The sequence below is a fragment of the Rhinolophus sinicus genome, chromosome X (assembly GCF_036562045.2).
Source record: "Rhinolophus sinicus isolate RSC01 chromosome X, ASM3656204v1, whole genome shotgun sequence".
NCBI lineage: Eukaryota > Metazoa > Chordata > Mammalia > Chiroptera > Rhinolophidae > Rhinolophus > Rhinolophus sinicus.
Window position 1 is genome coordinate 7,778,861 of NC_133768.1, and position 21,984 is coordinate 7,800,844.

Genomic DNA, 21,984 nt, shown 5'->3' on the forward strand with positions numbered 1-21,984 from the left:
CTTCTCATAGATGAGAGTCTCTCAACCTGGGCACCATTGACATTTGGGGCCAGATAATTCTATGTGGTGGAGGTCCAACCTTCACATTGTAAGGTGTAGCAGCATCCCTGGCCTCTAGCTGCTGCAGGCATCACACACACACACACACACACACACACACACACACACACACACACACCTTTCACTGGAACCTGCCCTATACCTACTACTGTTTTCAAAGAAGAAACAAGTTATAGAAATTCTGAGGAAAACTCAAAATAGTCTAGCTCAGTATCCACTTACAACTTTCCCAATTGCAAAGTACAAGACTTTTAAAAATACAGAACCTTACAATCTGTAAATGAAACCCAAGAGTGAAATCCCAAGTCTTCACCTCCAGATGAGAAGGGCTACATACATAGGAAAGCTAAGCTTTAGGTGGAACCTTTATCTAACTATTACAAAATTCCAATGGGATGATCCATTGAAACAGGCATTATACAAATACACTCCCTCAGCCAATTTTCAGAGTCAGAACAGCAAGACAAGGGTTTGGAACTTTAGCATCAGCTAACGTGAAGTGGGGCTATACTGAAATTGAAGGGCACAGAAAGGTCAATTTTTCTCAGTTTGTATATTTTTATAGGTGTAACTAGAGAAAAGAAACAAGAGCTCCAACATTGTATGTTGGAACAGAAGAAAAGGAATTACTGCATTGTAATTCCTTGAAAACTCTGGAATGCATTATATTAAATTCTGTTATATGTTATGTGGTTCACGAACCAAACTTTTAATCCAAGTTTGGAGGACTGAGAGGCTTCTCAAAATTCAATTAAAATGATGTAAAAAGGTCCACATTATGATATGGTCCATTTAGAGACACGCATTTGGCAGGAAGAGTTTTCTCTTTTTCTCTTAAAATAGAGTTCAGGAAATGCTGGTTTAATTTTCTCTTTGCTTCAATGTTTTATGAGTGCTTTCTAATGTGTAGTCTCTGAAAGCCTTAGATTCCTGACATGATGCTCTTTCACATGATGCGAAAGGTTTTATGCGCAAGAATTCTACATGTTGGAATTTTTATGGTTTTTTTTTTTTTAATGCCTAGAAAAAAACTGTAATGTACAAAAGTGTATTCCAATTCCTTGTATAAACACATGTATGCTGAGACCTGAGTAAAAATGTCCCCTAAAGTTTAGTGTTGTTACAAGAAATCAGTATGTTTCCTAATCACTGTAGAATTCCCCTCTTGAAATAATGGACTTTTATTAACAGAAGGACAAAACTATTTTCAGATAGGAGACATCTGAGTCCTCACATATCCAAATCAGTGAAGCAAATCTATCATCTTGTCAATGAAAGCATCCTCAAATTTCTCTATGCTGTGTTTGTATTTCCACATCATCACAAACCTGTTTTTGTATGAGACACTAAAGCCTCAGAAAAATAAACTTACAGAACACATTTACTTTTTCAGACCAAAGTAATAATTACCAAAACTACACTTCTTGGTTTTGGTCCTTTCGTGATGCCATTACTTCCTTCAAAAAGCGACGTTCATATTGTATTAGGTTTTTCAAAAAAACAAGGAAGTAAATACGTTTATAAATATGTGATAATTGGAATACCATAGACACTCAAGTGTCATATATGCTTATGATTTTTTTATTATAACCTAACTGGCATGTTTTAAAACAAACATGCTGTGCTGGCATGTTATTTGTTTAAATGCTCATAAGCACATTTTGTGAAATGGCTGTAAATAAATCCTCCTAAGCATATTTTGTTGAGTGGCTGTAAATGTGTTTTGGTGCGCGGGGTGCTGTTTATATGCTTTTACTTCTGTAATCAGAAAATAAGGTATACCACATCGTTGATCGTCAGGCCCTCCAGTGACAGTACCAATGACCGCTAACCCACTGGCTTGATTAGACAAATGTGTGGGGCTCAGAATTGAAGAGTTTCATTTCCATCACCAAAGGGCTAGATCATGAGAGTATCGCCTCATAAATTTGGAGATGTGATACAGATAATTAATAATTCCTCCGTGACAATATACAAGTAATGAGAAAAATTTGACTACCAGGTGTAAATATCAAATTTGGGAGTTGTTTGACTATCAAACATCATGGTCGCATTTTAACACACAATCATTAAAAGGAAGAATGAATCCAATCAAAGGAACATTTTTGATAAAGGAAAAAAGATCTGGCATATTTACATTTGGGAAAACAAAAACACCTATGTCCAATCATCCTAAACATTTTGTCGCCAGTCAAAACAGGACAGGGAAGAGATCATCTTAGTTTCTAAAATTTGACAGCCACATCAATTTTCTGAGGAATCTGTTTCAGAGGCACAATTCATACATGCATCGCCTTTGCTATTACTGACTTTTGAGGTGTGTTTTTAGCTACTGCTGTGCACTGCGCTAGAAAACCAGTCATACCATCTGTCTTCCCTTGTCTGTATCACTAAATCCTTGGGCTTAACTTCCTCTCCATGTTTAAAGATGGATTTGCACCAGTCGTCATTGGACACTTTAAGTGAGGCATGCTGCCCAGGTGATGTTTTTGTTCCCCAAGTGACATCTGGAAGCGGGGATTCACTTCAGCATGTCAACTTCCCTCAGCATATCAAGAAATGGCCAAACCAAATCACAGATGTGGTCTGTTAATCCCAGTGTCACAAAATAAACTACGAGGTCCCAGTCGACACAACCATCTATTCGAGCTGAGGAGAAATGATAGGAACCATTTGTGAAAGGTGACGAAGTGCTCTGTGTGGTAATACTCTTTTGATCATGTGATTCATTTTTTGTTTGCTCAACAAAACGGTGTGTGTTTTTCCTGAGAGGAAGGACTTCAATCTATATTTACTCAAAGCTCTTAATTTATACTTCCTTTCCTTTTAATTGGTGCCTTGTGAACTTAAATTAGCTGGTGAACATAGTGTCTCACTATCAGAGCAAACTCTCTTGGCTGAGGTTGCAATAATTAGACCCACCGTCGTCTGAAGTTGAACAGACATCTGGAGACTTGGCTTATTTCCTCCCTGGTGCATTCTATCCATATTTAGAGAGAGATTTTTTAATTTGACGTATAGTCACATTAATTATCATTCCCCAAGCTGGAGTTAAGTTAATAATTTCATGTTAAAAGTGAAGTTCAAACAGTCTTGCCTATAACCTTACTGAAGAAAAAGCCTACACGAAAAGGAATTCTTTCGTGAAATCTGAGATGGTCAGAGCACTCTAGTTCACCAATGAGCTGGATATCATTTACACAAGGAATAAAAGGTCACATGTCCTCTAAAATCCCACATTTGCTACAGGCATTCCTCCTTCTATTCTTTTGTTTGTGCAGTAACCAGATATAGGTACAATACTGGTGACATTAGTTTTTCCTGATGAGTGAGGAAAATAAATGCCCCCCAAATGCCCGAAGCCAGATATTACCTGCTGCTGCTATTCCTTCTTCTTCTTCTTCTTCTTCTTCCTTCTCTTCTCCTCCCTCCCTCTCCCCCTCCTCTTTCCTAAGAGGACTGAAAAAGATCCAGATTTTTCAAATTCGCCCTCACCTTGACAACGCTAAAATTACAAGCAGCAGTCAACTTTTACAAGACACTCTTATTGTGTAACATTTATAGGCTGCCAAAAAAACATGCTAAAACGAATCAGATAACAAAGGTGAAGAGAAAAACTTCACCTGCCATGTAGCTAGCAGTGAATACTTTTTATTTCCATGACATTTGCTGGCAGAAAGGGGTTGGCTTAAGGCAGATTGGACTAACCTTCAATTTGTCATAGCGCTCACTCAAAGCTGCCACCTGATGATCTCGGTGCCGCCCAACCAGTTTACACAAGGCACAGATTAACTGGTCATCGGTCACACAGTACATATTCACCTTCTCATCCTCGTGCTCCAGGCACATCAGGCCCCGGATGTGCGAGTCCGGAATGGGCTCAATCAGACGATGGCCTGTAAAGGGCTTCTTGTTTGGGTGAGTGGCTTTCAGGCACTCGTCACAGTAGGACACTTCGCAAGTGACACAGGTCTTCACAGCGTCCTGAGCTGGATCCTGGTCACAGAACTGACAGAGGACTTTCTCGGCAGAGGTCATGGCGTTGGCGTCAAATGCCCGCTCTCGGCGGGTCTCACTGGGGGAATTGGGTCCGCTCACAGATGCTTTCTGGAACCTGTCGATGATATTCTGCAGGGTGACGTTGCGCTTGAGCCCGTCTAGACCTCGCTGGCAGAGCGTGATGACATGTCGGCAGGTGGGGCACTGAAAGGCGGTGATAGACTCCACAGACTCGTTGGTGGCACAGTGTGACACCAGGATACGATGGGCGCAGTTGAAGCAGAGGCTGTGTGCACAGGGTAGCAGCAGAGGGTCCTCAAAGAGCTCCAGACAAATAGGGCAGGTCAGCTCTGACTCCAGTGTTTCCATCTTCAGGCAAAGCTCTCCTGGGTCATCAGCAAATTCCAAGGAAGCTGATCAGCTATCTGGAAAGAGAATGTAAGATCTGATTAGGCACGCGGGGGTCAGCCATGGGGGACTGTCAGCTTTGAATGCATCTCAGAATGATTCCAAACACAGCTCATGGAACGGTAAATCTGTGTACCTTGCAAATAATTCTCTTTCTAGTCACTGGGCAAATAAGGAGAGGGGACAACACCTTTAGCCAGCACGCCAGCTAACATTTTCTCAAAGTTCCAATCCTTGAAAGCAGCAATTGGGAGGGGGGGAGTTTGGGAGGGGGACAATTTTGTTCTTTAAAAGGTCTTACTCCAAATTGGCAAGTTATTGAAACTGTAACTTTCATAATTTATATCTAATCACAATAATCGTATTGTGTCACAGCCAAGTTTTACCCTCCGTTGAAAATTAAAATGTAGAAACATTAAGAACTATAGGGTCTTTCATAACTTTGAATTTATGGACTTACATCCTTATGTATATGTGTTTTAAGGACTTTTTACTCTGCAATACCAAACCAGGCTTCAGAGAAGTAGAAAGGCACTTATTGTAGAAATGGGCATGGAATGTATATGAAATCAAATGCATGATTTCAGTGGAAATAATGCTTAAACATAGGACGTCGGCTTTCAAAATACATTCCTGAGAAAAAAACATTGACTTTCACAAAGTTGATTGTTACTCTTCTGAATATTCTTTTTTGTTTTAATTAAAGTTTATTGGGATGACAATGGTTAGTAAAGATACATAGGTTTCAGGTGTACAATTCTGTATTACACCATCTATATATCAGTGTGTTCACCACCCAGAGTCAGTTCTCCTCACATCACCATATATTTAATCCCGTTTATCCTCATTTGAATATTCTATTGTTTAATCCAGGCAATGGGATGGGATGTGGGTGGGCAGAGGGAAGCAAAGAAAAATATCTAAGGGCCCTTTTTAGTGGCTGCGGTGAGCTTGGGTACAAATGACTAACAATGATTTAATCAATTAGAACAAGGATTTTAGTGGCTATAATATTCATTTGATAAGTTACAACAGTGGTAATGATTACAGTTTGGAAAGCAGTTTAAGGTGGTTGCATTACTCCGAAGAGGCTTGCAAGGGCCACTGAGGAACCCTGCACAGCCCTCCTGGCCGAAAAACTCCCATCAAGGGCTTGTCACTGTCACCAGCGACAGGCCGGGCTGGCAGGAGGTCCAGCCTCACACTCAGAGCCCTGTTGGCCTGGCATGACCTCCGCCAGCTTTGTTGCTGCCCTCCAGGCCATCTTCGGGTGGCCCAGCTGCACGCTCCCCTCGCCATGACGTCTTGCTGCTTTTGTGAACTCTTGCCTGCGTTCCCTTCAAAAAGGGTAGGGGGGAGAATCCCACATAAGCTCCGGTTCATTAAGGGGGAAGAGGCCTCATGCTCATTAGCAGGCCTGGGAACCAAGCGTCTTTGAACCTTCTCCCTTTCATGACCATTAGCAGAGGTCTGCGGAATAGTGGCGGGCGTATTAGTCGCAGCCCACTGCCGACTGTGGGAGAATAGGGCGGTTGGCCCAGTGGACGCAAGGTTCAAATCACCCTCCGGGGGGTTTCTCAGCCAGATTTATGAGAAGGCTTCACATCCAGAGCTATGTTTCGTGATTCCAACAATCAACCTTTTTGTATTCATACCTCCATTTATTTACAAAATTCTCAATTTCTAGAATACCCTGACCCTTTCTGAAATAGCATCCCTCAGAAATACCACGTGGTGCTTGATTAAACTAAAGCTCATCTTGCTACCAAGCGAATGGTAACTGATCATTAAAAGTGTAGAGTATGTGCTGAGCTTATTAAAAATTAAAGAGCTGCTGGCTTCACAGAAGCCTGGTATCTTAAAAAACCTTCAGTTAATATTAACTACATAAGAAAGAATAAACGGGCAGCTGAGATTTGAAATATTAAAGCTGGCTCGTCTTTCCACAACCTGCAATACAACCCAACCACAGGGCTGTTGTTGTCAGAAACTTATCATCCCTGCTTGGTCCCAGCCAACTCATCCTACAGGTGGCTTGGAAGACATTGAAAGGTTTTACCTACTAATCATTATTTTGGTTAATCATGGAAAAATAGAATTCTCTCCAAATCTAATTTCTTCTCTCTTCCTATCACAAGGGTGTAAAGTAAAAATGTAGCCCTTTTCGTCTGCTCTGTTTTCATGTGAAACAAGGAGAACACTTGCTGATAGATCTCAGCAGAGGGATGAGCGTCCCTTTTATATCTGGACAGCTATGATAATAGTATTTTTAGGTAGGTGACAGGATTCCATCCCAGAGTGGCCCAATCAGAATTGCTAGAGGTGATTCCATTGCCGACCCCAATGGAAATGCTGGCATTTTATTCAACAGACATTTACTGAATGCCAGGCACTGAGCTGGCTCGAGAACCCAGAATCTGGCATTCTCATCATCCCACCTCTGTGATCATGGGCCAAGCCAACATTATCTCTTACCTGGATTATCACAACGCCTTTCTAAATGGTCTCTTGCCCTTCATTCCATAGTCTATCCCCTATTCAGCAATCCTGTTTAAACATGACAGGGCTTGCCTCTCCTCTGCTCTATTTTCCAGGGGCTTCCCATCTCTCTCATAGAGAAATCCACCAAAATAAAACCAGCCCCAGAACAGACTCAGACAGTGACCTCATTTCCTCCCACGCTACCCCTTGTTCTGCTCTGGGCCTCATGATTCCTGAAACATGCCAAGCACGTCCTGTCTCCCCCTCGCAAGGTCTTGGAATCCAGAATGACTCTCTGCTCCAGTGTCACCTTCTCTGTGAACCCACATAAAACCAGTTCCCCTGCTACCACCACAACCACGCACCCACACATTGTGGCAATCCTCCATCTCAGTTTGTTTTTCTCCATAACATTTATCACCGACATATTCTATTAGTTTGATCACCGCTCCATCTCTCCCCACTGCCACACCACTAGAATATAAACTCTATGAGAGGAGAGACTTTGCTTGGCTCTTTGTACCACCAGTGCCTGGAACAGTGCCTTGCACATAGCAGGACTCAAACATGCGCTGATTGAATTAATAAACATACTGAAGTTGGGGTTGAAACCAAAAGGAATAGAACATAACCACTGCCTTCAAGGATCTCTCAATATATTAGAACAGAGGTCAGCTGACTTTTTCTATAAAGGGCAAGATAGTAAATATTTTTGGCAGTGCAGGCCACACAGTCTCTGTTGCAACTGCTCAATTCTACAATTGCAGCATGCAAAAAGAGTTCCACACAATACGTAAAGGAGTGAGTGTGGCTGTCCTATGAAACTGTGTTCACAAAAACAGGTAGCAAGCTGGATTTGGCCTGCCGATCTTATTCTGCTGACCCATGCATTAGAAGATAGAGACACATACAGAGCCAAAATAGAAATGAAAATCACTCTTGGAGAGGTATGAATAAAATGCTGTGTGGGCAACAATGGCAATGATGGTAGAGAAAGACTTCGACAAGAATGTACAAGTTTCAAGTGCTAACGGGAAATGATTTGCAATGGGATTTCACCCTGACATCAATGGAAATGATGTGAGTTGAGTGCTTAGGGGCAATTCATGTAAGAAAGATTTAATAGCAGCTGCACAGAACTGGATCTTTTTCTTTTGTTGCCATAGCACTTGGCAGGGTGCTCTGTGCAAGTGTCTGTGCTGTAAATGCTAGTTAAATGTATTAAGTGATGACAAAATATCTCGATGCAAAGTGAAGTTCAGCCAATTTTCTAAATCTTTTTGCCTGTAGGCTGCCAAAAAGGAAGGGGATTTTTGATTTGACCTCTACAGTGGATCCCATTTTTCTACTTTCATCCAGATTTTGCCATGGTATAGATACCATTTTTGTTAAATTATTCAACAATATGTTACTAGTAAGCATGGATGCCATTCCCCCCCTTAAAAATTAGCATGGTTTATTTCCTAGCTTTCTTTAAAATATATTTTTTTAAGAAATGAAAATACCATTCATTCTTTCACCATATACTGAAGTCCCTCTAGGTGCTTGGTCCTGGGACAAGGAATGGTGACACCTGGCCCCTGCCCCAGTGGGGTCCAACAGGAGAGAGAAAGTATGAACAAATTGTTATGCAATAGAACAAAAGACAAATGCCAAAGATTGGGAGAAAAGGATGGGGAAGCTTCCTGAAGGAGGCAATGTGCAAGGTGGGTTTTAGAAGATAAACAGGGGTTCACCAAGAACAGAGGTGGGTGGGGATAGATTTGGAACTGAATGTTATCTTTTCTTTTCTGAACTCCCATAATTTAATTTCCGAGAGAGGGGAGGGGAGGGAGGGGAGGGGAGGGGAGGGAGGGAGGAGGGGGAGGGAGGAGGAGGGAGGGGAGGAGAGGAGGAGAGGAGAGATTGTTAGCTGTCTCTACAATGGAAGGAAATCACACTTGCATATCACTGTCAGGAAATCCTATAGCTCAGCTTTTTTCTGAATGGGCCGAATAGGACTCATTCAGAGGAGGATGTGGGTAATCATGGGAACCCCTTGCAACACACTGGGAATGGCAACAATTCACAGCGCATACCTCTGCTTGTCCAAGATTTACAGTCTAGAGCAGGGCACAGAATAGTGAGTGAAAGGAAAGAGCCGGAGGGGTGACCAGACGATCTAGAATGATCTGTAGCTCGGCTATTTGCTAGATGAGTGTCCCTGCGTGAGTGTCCACAGATGTTCCCTCCAATTCCTTCCAGCACTCACTGTGATCACATGCTTAAGCAGGAGAGTCTTTAGTCACAGGTGGCAGTTAAGCCCTGCATCCTGGGACACACTGAATGCAAGACATCTTTTCAAGAAAGTTTCTTACAGATTCAAGACCTCTGAGGAGAGCACATCTTTAAAATGGAAAACAACGTCGTAAATGTTTTCATACCTCTCCCTTCCTCCTTTCTGTCCCTCTCTCATTCTGTGGATCACCAAAGTTGTGCTTTTCTGGTTTTCCTCTCTACCAACTGTTGACTTCTCCTTCCCGCTAATCAAAGTTTAGGTGTTTTCTGAAGATCCAGCTTTCCTTCAAAAAGCCAGATTCATTTCATGTACTGCCTCTCTGATAATGACTCCTAGGTGTGGCTCTCACGGGGCCATCTCTTTGCAGAATCCCAGTTCAGCACTGACAGTTCTTTGTTTCATTTTCTGTAAGTGCCCCAACTCAGAGTGTGCATCTCATGGGATTTATCAGCTTCTGTCCCAAACCCGTCTGCTCTACAAGCCTCCTGGTGTCTCTTCCTGGTGCTTCCATCCTCCTGATTACTAACCAGTCAGAAAATTGCCATATTTTCTACTCCTCCCTCTCTGGTGGAGGCAGAATAATGGCCCCCAAAGATGTCCCCATCCTAATCCCCAGAACCTGTGAGCATGTTAGGTTACAGGGCAAAGGGAAATTCAGGGTGCAGATGGAATTAAGGTTGCTAAGCAGCTGACCTTGAGACCAAGAGATTAGCCAGGATCATCCAGGTGAACTCGGCATAATCACAACGGTCATTAAATGTGGAAATGGGAGGCAAGAGTAGTGTCAGATGATGTGATCTGAAAAAGACTCGTCAGACCATTGCTGACTTAGAAGGTGGAAGGAAGCCAAGGGATGTGGGCGGCCTCTAGAAGCTGAAAAAGGTAAAGAAACAGATTCTTCCCTAGAACTTCCACAAAGAAATGCAGCCCTGCAGATATCTTGATTATAGCCCAGAGAGACCTGTGTCAGACTTCTGACCTCCGGGTTATTTACCGCCATCGAGTGTGTGGTAATTTGCTACAGCATTCATAAGAAACTATACACTCTCTGTCCCCTAGATCCAAATCATTAGCCAATGCGTGTGTCAAGCCTTAGGAGTTCTTTGATTGGTTTCCTTCCCTCTGTTCTCACTGCCTGTGTTGCTCCAGATATTTGTTACTGCATTCCTAAACTAGTACCAAAAAACAAAACAAAATCAACTCCTAATTTGCTACCATGTTTCCCTGAAAGTAAGTCCTAGCCGGACAATCAGCTCTAATGCGTCTTTTGGAGCAAACATTAATATAAGACCCGGTATTATATTATATTATATTATATTATATTATATTATATTATATTATATTATATTATATTATATTATTATATTACATTATATAGACCCAGTCTTATATTATAGTAAAATAAGATCAGGTCTTATATTAATTTTTGCTCCAAAAGACACAGTAGAGCTGATTGTCCGGCGAGGTCTTATTTTCGGGGAAACACCGCATCTTACCTCCAATCTTCCGTCCTTCAGTTTCATCTTTGCAACAAGCTTCTGGCACCACAGCTTTTTCCTGTCATTTCTTAAAGGAGGAAAACATGGCACAGCCCCCTGCTGCCCAAAGTATGAATCCTGGCACCTTATCTCTTTTTTCAAAGCTTTGCCCAAGTTTCCCCAAAACTGCTTCTTCAACTCCCCTCACCTCCTATACCACAGACCCAGGAAATGGGACCATTTGCTGCTCTCAGCAACTGCCTTTGCTTTTCTTTCTAGCACAAATCATTTTTTCCTTTGTGAGGTATTTTTGCTTGTTTGTTTCACGTTTATTTTCTTGTTGTCGTTTTCTGTTTTCCTAAGATGAGAGCAGAATCTCCTAGAGGCCCAAAGAACCCTGGGCACTGTTGTATTTGGCAATTTCATATTAAACAAAGAATTGTTTTAAAAGATGGCTCTAAATAGTGTGACGTGTTTTAATAATGTTTGCAGTTAGCGAAGTAAAGCTTTTAACTGAAAAACCCAAAGCAATATAATTATCCTATTCACAAAATAACTGAAGTATATATTGAAAAATACTATTTCTTAGTATACAATAGAGTAATCAGTAATGGGACCCAGGTTTCAAGTTATATAATTCATCTCATTCTTTCAATATAGTCAGATTAGCTCTGGGACCGATACAGGCATGCATGCTTGAGCACACACACACAAACACAAACGTCATATGGAGATAACATTCGGTCTAAATTTGAAGCCAATCATTAATGGGTGGCCTGAGCCAAAAGACCACCTTCCCCTGAAAACTCCCCATGATAAACCTGGATGTAAGAAGCACGTGCCTTTTAGGGTTAAGGAAAATCAATCAACAGAGGTGGAGAGCTAGTTGATTTATTGCCATCTGAGTTTTTGCCATGAGTTTATGCCTATTATAGAACCAGAGGTGGAGTACATTTTTAAGGCCTGTGGAATAATGTTTTTTTATCTTGGATCAGCAGAAATACAGACTTTCAGAGGACTCACAACTTCAGAACTGTAAAACACTGGATTCTAGCCTCAGCGTAGGAGGCAGGGTTTGCGACGGGGACTAAACTCATCTCAGATAAACATAATCTCTCATCACAAAACATTATCTAACAGAAACTCTAAAAACTGGCTGCTACATGGATCTGGCTAATCCAGTTGCCTTGGCAGATGGCCGCGTGCTCCCTCTGGGCTCCAGGTAGCATCATTCTGAGATAACACGCTTACCAGGAAGAGGACTTTCCCAGAGGGACTAGGACTTTCGTTTGTCCAAGGTACAGGGTCTGGGAGGAAACAAACAGACTGCGGGAGAAAGTTCCCAGTGGAAGAGAAAGGACATCAGGACTTAATAAAATTGAGTTCAGACGTAGGGTTTGGGCTTGAGAAGGGAGGTGGGGAACTGAGGACGGGTGCCTTTACGGACTATTATTATAGACCAAGGAGATGGAAGTGAAGTGGGTTCACGTCTGTTGGGTTCACCTTTTTTGCCTCTTCTTTTAAAGTAGGAAGCAAAACTATTGACCTGGCAAGTCACTGCAGAGAAAACATTTAAACCCCTGCCTATGTTGTCACAACCCTTGCCACCGTCCTGCTTGGTAGCTCCTTTTAGAATTTCACAACTTTATTCCTCGTAGTCTCTCCTGACCTCTACTATCACACAATAAATATAACCTGCACTTTGAAGAAACACCTAGGACCCTTGTGAAGATGGCATGCATTGCAAGATTTAAACCGTGGCCAAAGTCAATGAGCAGGCTTTCTGATTCAAAATCCCAAGAGCATGGAAATTTCACTCATATATTCAATAAGTGACCCAAAAGTAGGAGTCTCCAGCCCAAATGCGTTCTATGAGTTCAATCACCTACTAGAATAAGGGGATATTCGATTGTCATGTCATCCACGAGCTTTTTTATTCTAAATTTCTCTTAATGGAGGGATTAATATTTTAATCATAGGGTATACCCATTTCTCAATGTTTCCCTGTATATATTCTATGTCATGTCTGTACAGTCTATGAAAAAATAACCATTTTTCTCATTTGTAGTATATGAAAAAAAGCAAGCATTCTAGCCACCAATAATTTTACTTTCAGTCCCTCACTTCGTACAGTTCTGAAAGCCATCACTATGAGCGAAATTAATGAGTCACAAGACCAAGGAATAAACATAGATACCAACACTGGGTGGCCTGTGATCAATTGTTAATACCAGGTGGCTTTCAGCACTGCCCAAATGATTCCCAAGGCACTTCCTCCATTTTTTACCCCCAAATATCCTCTGAGGTATGGGATCTAAGCTTGATGTTAAATTTACCAAAACATAACTGAGGTGACAAACACACTGTCAAAACTGTACAATGTTACACCAAGCCACATAAAAATGATTTGGAAAAGGAAACTCTTAAAAGTGTCTTGAAAAAGAGACAGCATCAGAAATGCTACGGATAAACTTAATTCTTTATGGTCCTAAATTTCAGAAACACAATCAAGTCAATTTCCTATCCCCTCTCTTCACATGGGTATTTAAGGTTTAGTTGATTGATTACCATCTGGATTTTTGCTATGAATTTATGCCTATTATAGACCCATAGGTGGAGTATATTTTTAAGGACTGAGGAATAATGTTTTTTTTTTTTATCTTGGATCAGCAGAAATACAGATTTTCAGAGGACTCACAACTTCAGAACTGTGAAATACTGGATATTAGCCTCAGTGTAGGAGGCAGGGTTTGCGACGGGGACTACACTCATCTCAGATAAACATAATCTCTCATCACAAAACATTATCTAACAGAAACTCTAAAAACTGGCTGCTACATCCAAGATGAATTCACCACAAACAGAGCATTTTAAATAATATCATACAAGCACTCAATGTCTGCATATTCAGTCATGATTTAGTATTTAACTTTGAGTTATAAAATCCACAGAATAAACATACTACCGAAATGCTACTTTACTGATTAGTACCCTGGCTGATGAGACGCAGGTGAGTCAGTAAACGCACAATAAAACAAGGCCATGAAGTGAGGGAAAGAGCGGCGAGAGAGATCCAATTGAATTTTAAAGGCATTCTGAGAGACTGGAAATTGATATCACAGCACAGGCTGTATTCCATCGGTGGATTATGACAGAGAGCAGTTAAAAATGCAAAGCGGTTCTTAAAGCAACAGTACAAATAATACATCAAGTAGGAACAGGTGGAAAAAAAAGTGATCCTGAAACAGTCTATAGGTAATGCCTCTGAAATACCACTGTGGTTAACCTCTGACTATCAGCACATTCAAACTCATTCACTTAATCAGTGACACTAGACTAAGAATTTCTGCCAACCAAATTTTAGGGCACCAGAGGGACTGATGGAAAAAAAAGTGACAAGCAGATAAACACAGAGACACTAGCTTCAAGTTTTAAAATAACTTAAACTAATTAGTACAATATTTTTAGTAACTTGTCATTTCACCTTTATTTGAAAGAGTGTTAAAATGTTTTACCTGATACCTAAAGTGAGAACCAGGGAAGACTTTCAACTTCACCAAACCTGATGGAATCCATGCAAATTGAACTAAACTGTTAACAAAACCTTTTCTGTACTTCCAAATCTGTCTATAATACGCTCATTTGTTAGTAATTGGATCTCTAGGACATTCTTTAAAATAATCCCATACCCTCTTGACCATGCAACCTGATTAATAATGAATGAACATTCCTGAAAAGAATCACTTGAAAGCATGGCAGATGTCTCTAGGGATATGAAAGCATTAATGATAAAAATTAAGGAGAAATGGGAGCTAGGTCACACTGTCTGATTATTTTAATTGAAACCTAGACTCCCAAAATTACTTTAAAAAATGCTTAAATACACCTTCTGGAGTTCATTTATACAAGCAGACAAACAAAAAGACACAAATGGCAATACAAAAAAGCAATCCTGAGTTAACCAGGAAAAATTGACCGATTCTGCTCTGTCTTAATAGTGAAGAAACCCCTTTAACAATCTCAGAAATGCAATTTTTTTCCCTACTGAACAGGTTAACAACAGGAAATAGCACATTTGTCCTTAATAGTTCTTTTACATCTCTCCAGATTCTTACAAATAGATCACCTTGAATACCCACCAATGGACTGCACCCTAGTTCTTTTTGAAGAAACATCGCCGTAGGCAGAGGATGGGAACCCACGAAATGACAGAAAGGCCACCGAGACCAGATGGTGGGTGGCAGGCAGTGCTGGAGCGGTCCTGTGTGTCTGTGAGAGCGTCAACAGTGAAACACAACAGGAAAATCGACGCGACAATTCCAGGAAGGCCAGCTCCACCTCATCCACCCAGCCAGGGTTGCTGAGTTGAAGAATCAAAACTCCCTCTTGCTTTCCAAATGCCTTTCCACGGACTCCGTCGTGATTTCCCTGTGCCCTCGCCCACTCAATGTTCAACTGAAATCAGATGAAAACACGGCTCAGGTCAGGTCGACACCCACTGCCTTGTACCCCAAAAATGATAACTTGGCACTGGAATCTGTATACCCTCATTGCTCACAGGGACCAGCAGCGGGTCAGTGTCCTACAGCTGAGCATTGGATGCCAGCTTTCCATATTGCCAACAGGAGCCCTTCTGCCCAGCTCCGGGGGTCAACAACGGGCGCTGACCTCCTGTGCATTTTGGCTCTTTCAGTGTCCTACTGAACACATGGTCGCATTATGCTCTGGATGCTGGCTTATTTTTTTTAAATAATATACTTATTATTTTGTGTCTATCTTCTGAATTAACATACAATATTTGGAAGAAGTTTTTAAAAATGTTAAAATCAGGAAGAGTGATCTCTTGTACAGACACAATAAAGCAGAGTCACTTTTTCTTCCAAAAATAGAGATCTAAATTGCAATCTACCATCTGGATAAACAACTGAAAAAATACGTGTGTATGAAACATGTACATATGTATATATACACAAACAAGTTTTACATACATGTACATGCATGCACGTATATATTATGCACACAGCATATCCTATATACATGTCATATGTGAATATATACATATAATACATAAACACACACAGCAAATCTATGTTGGGTGTCCCAAATTTCAGTCTCCAGAATAGCAAAGAAAGAGTGAATTGAGAATGGAAAGTAATCTTGTAAAAATCGATTTTCTGAAGGACAAGGGGAAGTTCTCTTCCTAAATGCAAAAAGCAATGTGTCCTGCGCACTGCACTTCTTTCAAGGATGTTGCTTATCACGATGCAAGACCAGAACTATAACTAAAGTAAGTCACCAGGAAAGTGTAAAAATACCAAACCAAACCAAAACAAACATGCTGACTGCAAACCTGCATAAGTCCATTTATACACCAGACATCTGGACTCCACCAAAGGTGTTTAAAGAACACTCTTGATAAAGGGCAGACAGGAGGAAAGAACTGCTTCCTCGTGTGGCAGTTTGCACATCGTGACGCCTACTTTTTACGGCATTGCGACAGCCCGCAGTGAACCAAAGCATGCTTTACATGTTTGGACATAAAAATGCAAACATATATTTTCTTGGCTTATGTATCCACACATCACAATTTGATTTCTCTTTTAACAATAAACAAAGGGATTGCTCAATTTCATAGACAGATGACTTCCCTGAGAAGTCCTCACTGCCCACAGGAGAGACATGCTTACATCATCAAATAGTATATGAAAAAACTTTTAATCAAGAGATTGAAAAGCATCGCTTTTGCTAAAACAACATTAAAATCGTCAAAATTTCTGAGACATGTTGGCATTGTAGTGGAAAATTAGCCTGAACGTCTCAAGTTGAAACATCAGGAAACAAACATTTACTCCACCCCTCAAAAACAAAAGAAAATGATCAACAACACAACCAAACACATTTTATAATCTTCTGAAGAGCGTAATCTGACAACCTTTACAGGAAATTTTCCACTGTCAGAGGGTCTTAGACATTTCATGTCTTTTACAGTTTATGTGAAGAAATAAAGCATGCAGTTTTAAAGGCAAATGGGACCTCTTACATTACATTGAAAATGACTAGTGTTTTCTAGGTTTATCCTGTACTGGGTGTCAGGCAAGAGTTTGCTTCTGAAGGCTGGGATTGCAGACTTCAAAGACAAGGAAGAGAGTGAGAACTTGAAGTCTGAATCGATCTGCCCGGAGAGGGGACCAACAGTGTGGTGGTGGCAGAAATGGAAGCCATGGGTGCTGGTGCAACAACCCTCCCTGAACACTTTTCCAAGTGTATTTACAGTTCAATAAGCATTTCTGTACACATTCATAGAACTACGTCCATGTCTATATAAAATCCCACGTGTCTGCAATGGAATTAGTTAAATATGTATGTGTCCATATGTATGCATACCTCCCCCCAACACACACACACACAAGCAAAAGCACCTTTGCCAAATTACTGGGGACTTGATAGAATTCATTCTTCATAGACCTCCTACATTTGGGAAACTTTCTTTCCTCCAAAAACAGAAACCTGTCAATAATTTATGTATTAAAAAACAAAAACCCGCCTACTCCTATCTGAAAAGAGTTGCCTAGAAATTAGCAAAATGACCTAAGAGGTCTAGTCTCTGAAGGACAGACCAGTTGAGCTGGATTTTTGCAGCAAGTAGATTCCACCTGGAAAAACACTTGTCTCTTGGGGAAACTTTTTCTTACTTCTTTTATAAAAAACCCCTCTAGAAGGCAGAGAAAGCGCACACTTTCCCCTTCCCACTTATTATCTTCCAGGAGATAAATGAATCAATAAATAGTTGCTGGTATTGCCAATGTGGCATTTCACAATTGTTCTCTGAACACTGGAAAGCTTAAGTTCAACGACAGGAACAACCAATCTGGTCCCATGACTCACCGAGCTAATGACAATGTTACATAGTAACTGATTCCTATTGTATGAACTGGACTGGGAAATTCTCTCAAATATGACAGCGCCTTTTCTCAAAGGAAATCACTTTTCCTCTCAACTTCAAAGTTAGTCACACACAAAAACCTCATGCTCACAATACCCTGAAGCTACTTTGCGATCTTAAAAAATAAAGAAAAGTAACCCTTATTCACAACTCCTGGTTAACTATTGTGAAGAGCATGCTTTAAAGATTTCCCGTGATCACTGAAGCCCTACAGTCAGGGAATGGAGTCTTTTTTTTTTTTTTTTGAAGGCAACAGAAAGAGGAGTGACTCTTTTGTTCTGAATTGTTATTGTAAAGCACCACAGCGAGAAGGGGGAACGACGGGAACATGGCAATGAAAAGGACAATTGCGCTGACAAATGAAAACAGGATATTAAGAACAGAGTCGGAACTGTGCGTCCCTACAGAACAAAGGCGGGTGCTTCTTGGGAGAAATTCGAGCAAACATACTTTGAACAGATTTAGATACTAATGGATGAACTAGTTTTCCAGGCAGCAAGAGATCTTTAAGTCAGGGGCAGTAAAATTAGGTTATCATCAAAACACAGACACACACAGTTTAAAGTAGCATAAAATTAAAAGTGCTTTCAAATCACATTAAATCACTCACTTTCCAACCCATGATCCACTTCTTGAAATTGCTAGATATGTTTGGCCCCATCTAAAATAAGATACTGTTTTTTAAATTAAATAACTGAGCTCATTTAGTATATATTGCTAAGGAAACGGAATTTTTTACAAAAAGAAAAAACATCTCTCAATTCAGAACATACTCTACCTTACACTTTTTAAATGAAACCTTTAAATAGAGCCTTCAAGAACTCCCAGAGAAGCTATGGAATGGCTTCTGTGTTAGAAACGATCATTGCAACTAACATGAATATAACAGAATGGTTTTGTCAAGTCATGCTTGTATCCTCTACTCTTCTTCTGATGTAAATGCTGCTAAAGCTGCTAGAATGACAATACATTTAATCAGATCGTCCTATAATTTATTGGATTTATCACATAAGAATAATAATAATTATTATTATTGCAGTCTCTAAGCCAGGGGTGTCAAACTTCTTTCAACGGTTTTTACCAAGGGCCATATGCGGTAAAATATACAAACAGCCGGGCCACTCACTCGAGGTGAAGTACGTATTGCCTCACCTGGTTTATTTAAGTAAACTAAATATATTTTTGGAATTTGCTGCGGGCCAATTAACATGGATTGCGGGCCAATGGCCCGCGGGCCTCAGTTTGGACACCCCTGCTCTAAGCTAACAGGACTCAGAAAAGTAAACAATACATCCTATCTTGTACTGAATCTAAAATTGCAGGGTATTTCCTCTTCTCTATGTTCTGCTACTGTTCTTTTTTTCTCTTTCCCCATCCTTTCCTTCTATTGTGAGATGAGAGGTGGCCTGAGAGGCTTTCTTCTTTTAGATAATGCATTTAATCCACCTTTCTCTTTGATGTGCTGTCAGAAATCTTGGGGTTAAGCTCTAAGCTCAATTGGCCAACCTGTCCTTGGTCTACTTTTGGAGTGAGACCATCAGTGTGGTGTCATGCAAAGAAACATGTACCTTGAAACCAGATAAACCTGAGTTCAAACCCTAGCTCTGCCATTTCCTAGCAAGGGCGGATAGGAGTCAGCTACTCAACATATCTTTTACTCACAGATACTCTGCATATCTTATACAGTTTCCTTATCTGTAAAATGTGACAATGAGAGCAATCTCAAAGGGTCCTTTGAGGGTTAAGTGAGGCAAAGTTTTAAAAGTTTAAAAGCGCTCATATCCTTCTTCTTCTCTGGTCCTGAATCACTTCTTCTCACTTTTCTCTGAATGTATTAATTATCTGTATTATTTTATTCATTACCACTGGATCGCCCACCACGATCTTGAGATTTCAGTCCTCTGCTCTCTGTCCCATATGAATCCTTTGCCAGAATTTTTTATTTTGCAGGAAATAAGGGACCCTGGCAGGGGTGGGGGCAAGCAAGACTATCAAAAACAGTAAAGGGTTTCAGATTTTTCCTATTTGAAAGCTACTCGGTTAGCCCACTAGTTTCATGGATGCTGGCAGAAGACACGAGATCCCTGAATCAGAGACAAAGGACACTTTTAGTCAGGGCAGCAAGCATCATGTATTTCATGTTCATATCAGTTCCCCTGTCCCCTCAAGTCCCACAGAGCATCCCAGATACACGCAGCATATGCAGGGGGTTTGTATCAGAGCTGCACAACCCCAGCTTAGGACACCTGACTCTTTTTATTATGGACTGATTGCAAGCAAACCTGCTGGACATTTGGCTGGGGAGAGACACAATGTTTATTATAATGAACAACAAAACAACCTGCCTTCTACCCTGGATGGAGACACTCTATCTTGATCTTCTGAGGCTGTCTGCTATACAAACATCCTTGAAAAGATAATCTGGAACAAAGGCCATCAGCACCTCAGCTCACAAGAGGTACAGAAACTTGAGAGATCCATGGAGAATTATTTCCCAACAGACACCGCTCCTGTCTCCTCCTGGAGATCTGGCCAACAGTGGTCACTAGAAATCAGATCACCATGAGGCTTTCTAGCAGTTATAGTAGAGGTGGTAAACTGACACTGAATGACCTTGAGCCATGGAAGATCAGAGGTAAAAGGAACCGCAAGAAAAGTGCTCCCTGCACCTCATCCCCTAATACCACCTGATGAACTGGGAAAACTGGCAGAGAGCAGGTAGGCCTCACACGTAGATTTTGCCCAAATAAACAAAGCCCTTAATAACTTCCTTATTAGTCCCAGCCTGTATCTGGTCTGCAACTTCAACTCTTCACTCTTAACCTAAACTCATTTTAAGAGTTTCGAAGAGTAAGCTAGTTTTGTTACTTTTATGACGTTAGAAATCTTACATGTACATTAATTTGGCTTTCTTTAACTAAGCATATTTTTTTTTAAATTTTAGAACTACTTTTGGAGTCAAACCAGAGAGAAAGTCATTTCTCTGATTATTCTTTCATTCGCCTGTACTTTTGAGGTCTTGTGGTATGCCAGGCCCTGCTCCCGACACTAGGAATGCACTGGTGAATATGAGAGAAAAGAAAGGCCTGCCCTGGGAGAGCTTACGTTTTTTTTTTTTTTTTTTTTTTTTTTTTTGACTTTATTGGGGAACAATGGTCAAATTGTTGTCCTTTCAATCTTAGTTGTGGAGGGTTCTGTTCGGCTTCAAGTTGTTGTTCTTTCAGTCTTAGTTGTGGAGGGCGCAGCTCAGCTCCAGGTCCAGTTGCCGTTGCTAGTTGCAGGGGGCACAGCCCACCATCCCTTGCGGGAGTCGAACCGGCAACCTTGTGGTTGAGAGGACGCGCTCCAACCAACTGAGCCATCCGGGAGCTCAGCGGCAGCTCAGCTCAAGGTGCCATGTTCAATTTTAATTGCAGGGGGCAGAGCCCACCATCCCTTGCGGGATTCGAGGAATTGAACTGGCAACCTTGTGGTTGAGAGCCCCGCGCTCCAACCAACAACTGAGCCATCCGGGAGGCAGCTCAGCTCAAGGTGCCGTGTTCAATCTTAGTTGCAGGGGGCAGAGCCCACCATCCCTTGCGGGACTCGAGGAATTGAACCGGCAACCTTGTGGTTGAGAGCCCACTGGCCCATGTGGGAATCGAACCGGCAGCCTTCGGAGTTAGGAGCACGGAGCTCTAACCGCCTGAGCCACCGGGCCGGCCCAGAGCTTACGTTTTAATAAGGGAAACATAAAATAATCCAGGAAATGGGTTGAACCACGATAATTTCAAAGAACCATACATAAAATGAAAGAAAGAAAAAAGGATGACATGATAGAAGGCAGAGGGGTAGATACAGGTCTATTTTAGTTAAGAAGATATTTCCACTCATATCTGTGCAGGCTTTCTTGATATTTTGGTTTTTCCCCTTGCCAATAAACAAGCAAAGACATGTTAATTTCAAGATAAAACTTTCCAGCATTTACGCAGAGTTGTGATTAATTTTTCAAGTTGTTAAATGCTTAATTTCAGATATGCTTAAGGAATGGTTTCTTTTTCAAAGACGTTAGAATCCAACTTTTACTACTTCCTACACGAAAAGACAGAGTGATGAATTATTGGGAAGCAGTGACCTCTTTATTTATTTTAGCAATGAAACTTGAGAGAGAAAAGCCATGATCACACGGTGAACCAAAAAAACAGGAACTATGGTACTTAGAATTCCCTGAATGTCTGAGTGTTTGATGGCAGGATGTTAACTTAAAGTTGAAAGTAACCATGGACATGCAGTTAAGGGTACAGGGAAGGGTGTGAAGGAAATTAAGAGAGACATTTCAAGAGTCATTGGTTTTGCTT

General features: G+C 41.1%; 1 protein-coding gene across 6 annotated transcripts in view; it reads right to left on the reverse strand.

Moving 5' to 3' along the window:
* Positions 1 to 21,984, reverse strand: part of MID1 (midline 1) — a 319,466-nt gene that overhangs the window by 94,980 nt on the left and 202,502 nt on the right. For 4 of the 6 annotated variants that reach the window (XM_074323499.1, XM_074323501.1, XM_019746335.2 and 1 more), the window contains exon 2: positions 3,769 to 4,484. In XM_074323499.1, the coding sequence (XP_074179600.1) occupies positions 3,769 to 4,428 (660 nt within the window). In that variant the 5' untranslated portion in view covers positions 4,429 to 4,484. Of the gene's footprint in view, positions 1 to 3,768; positions 4,485 to 14,843; positions 14,978 to 21,984 lie in introns of those variants that run through there. The other 2 variants (XM_019746334.2, XM_019746336.2) reach the window with 2 other exon arrangements.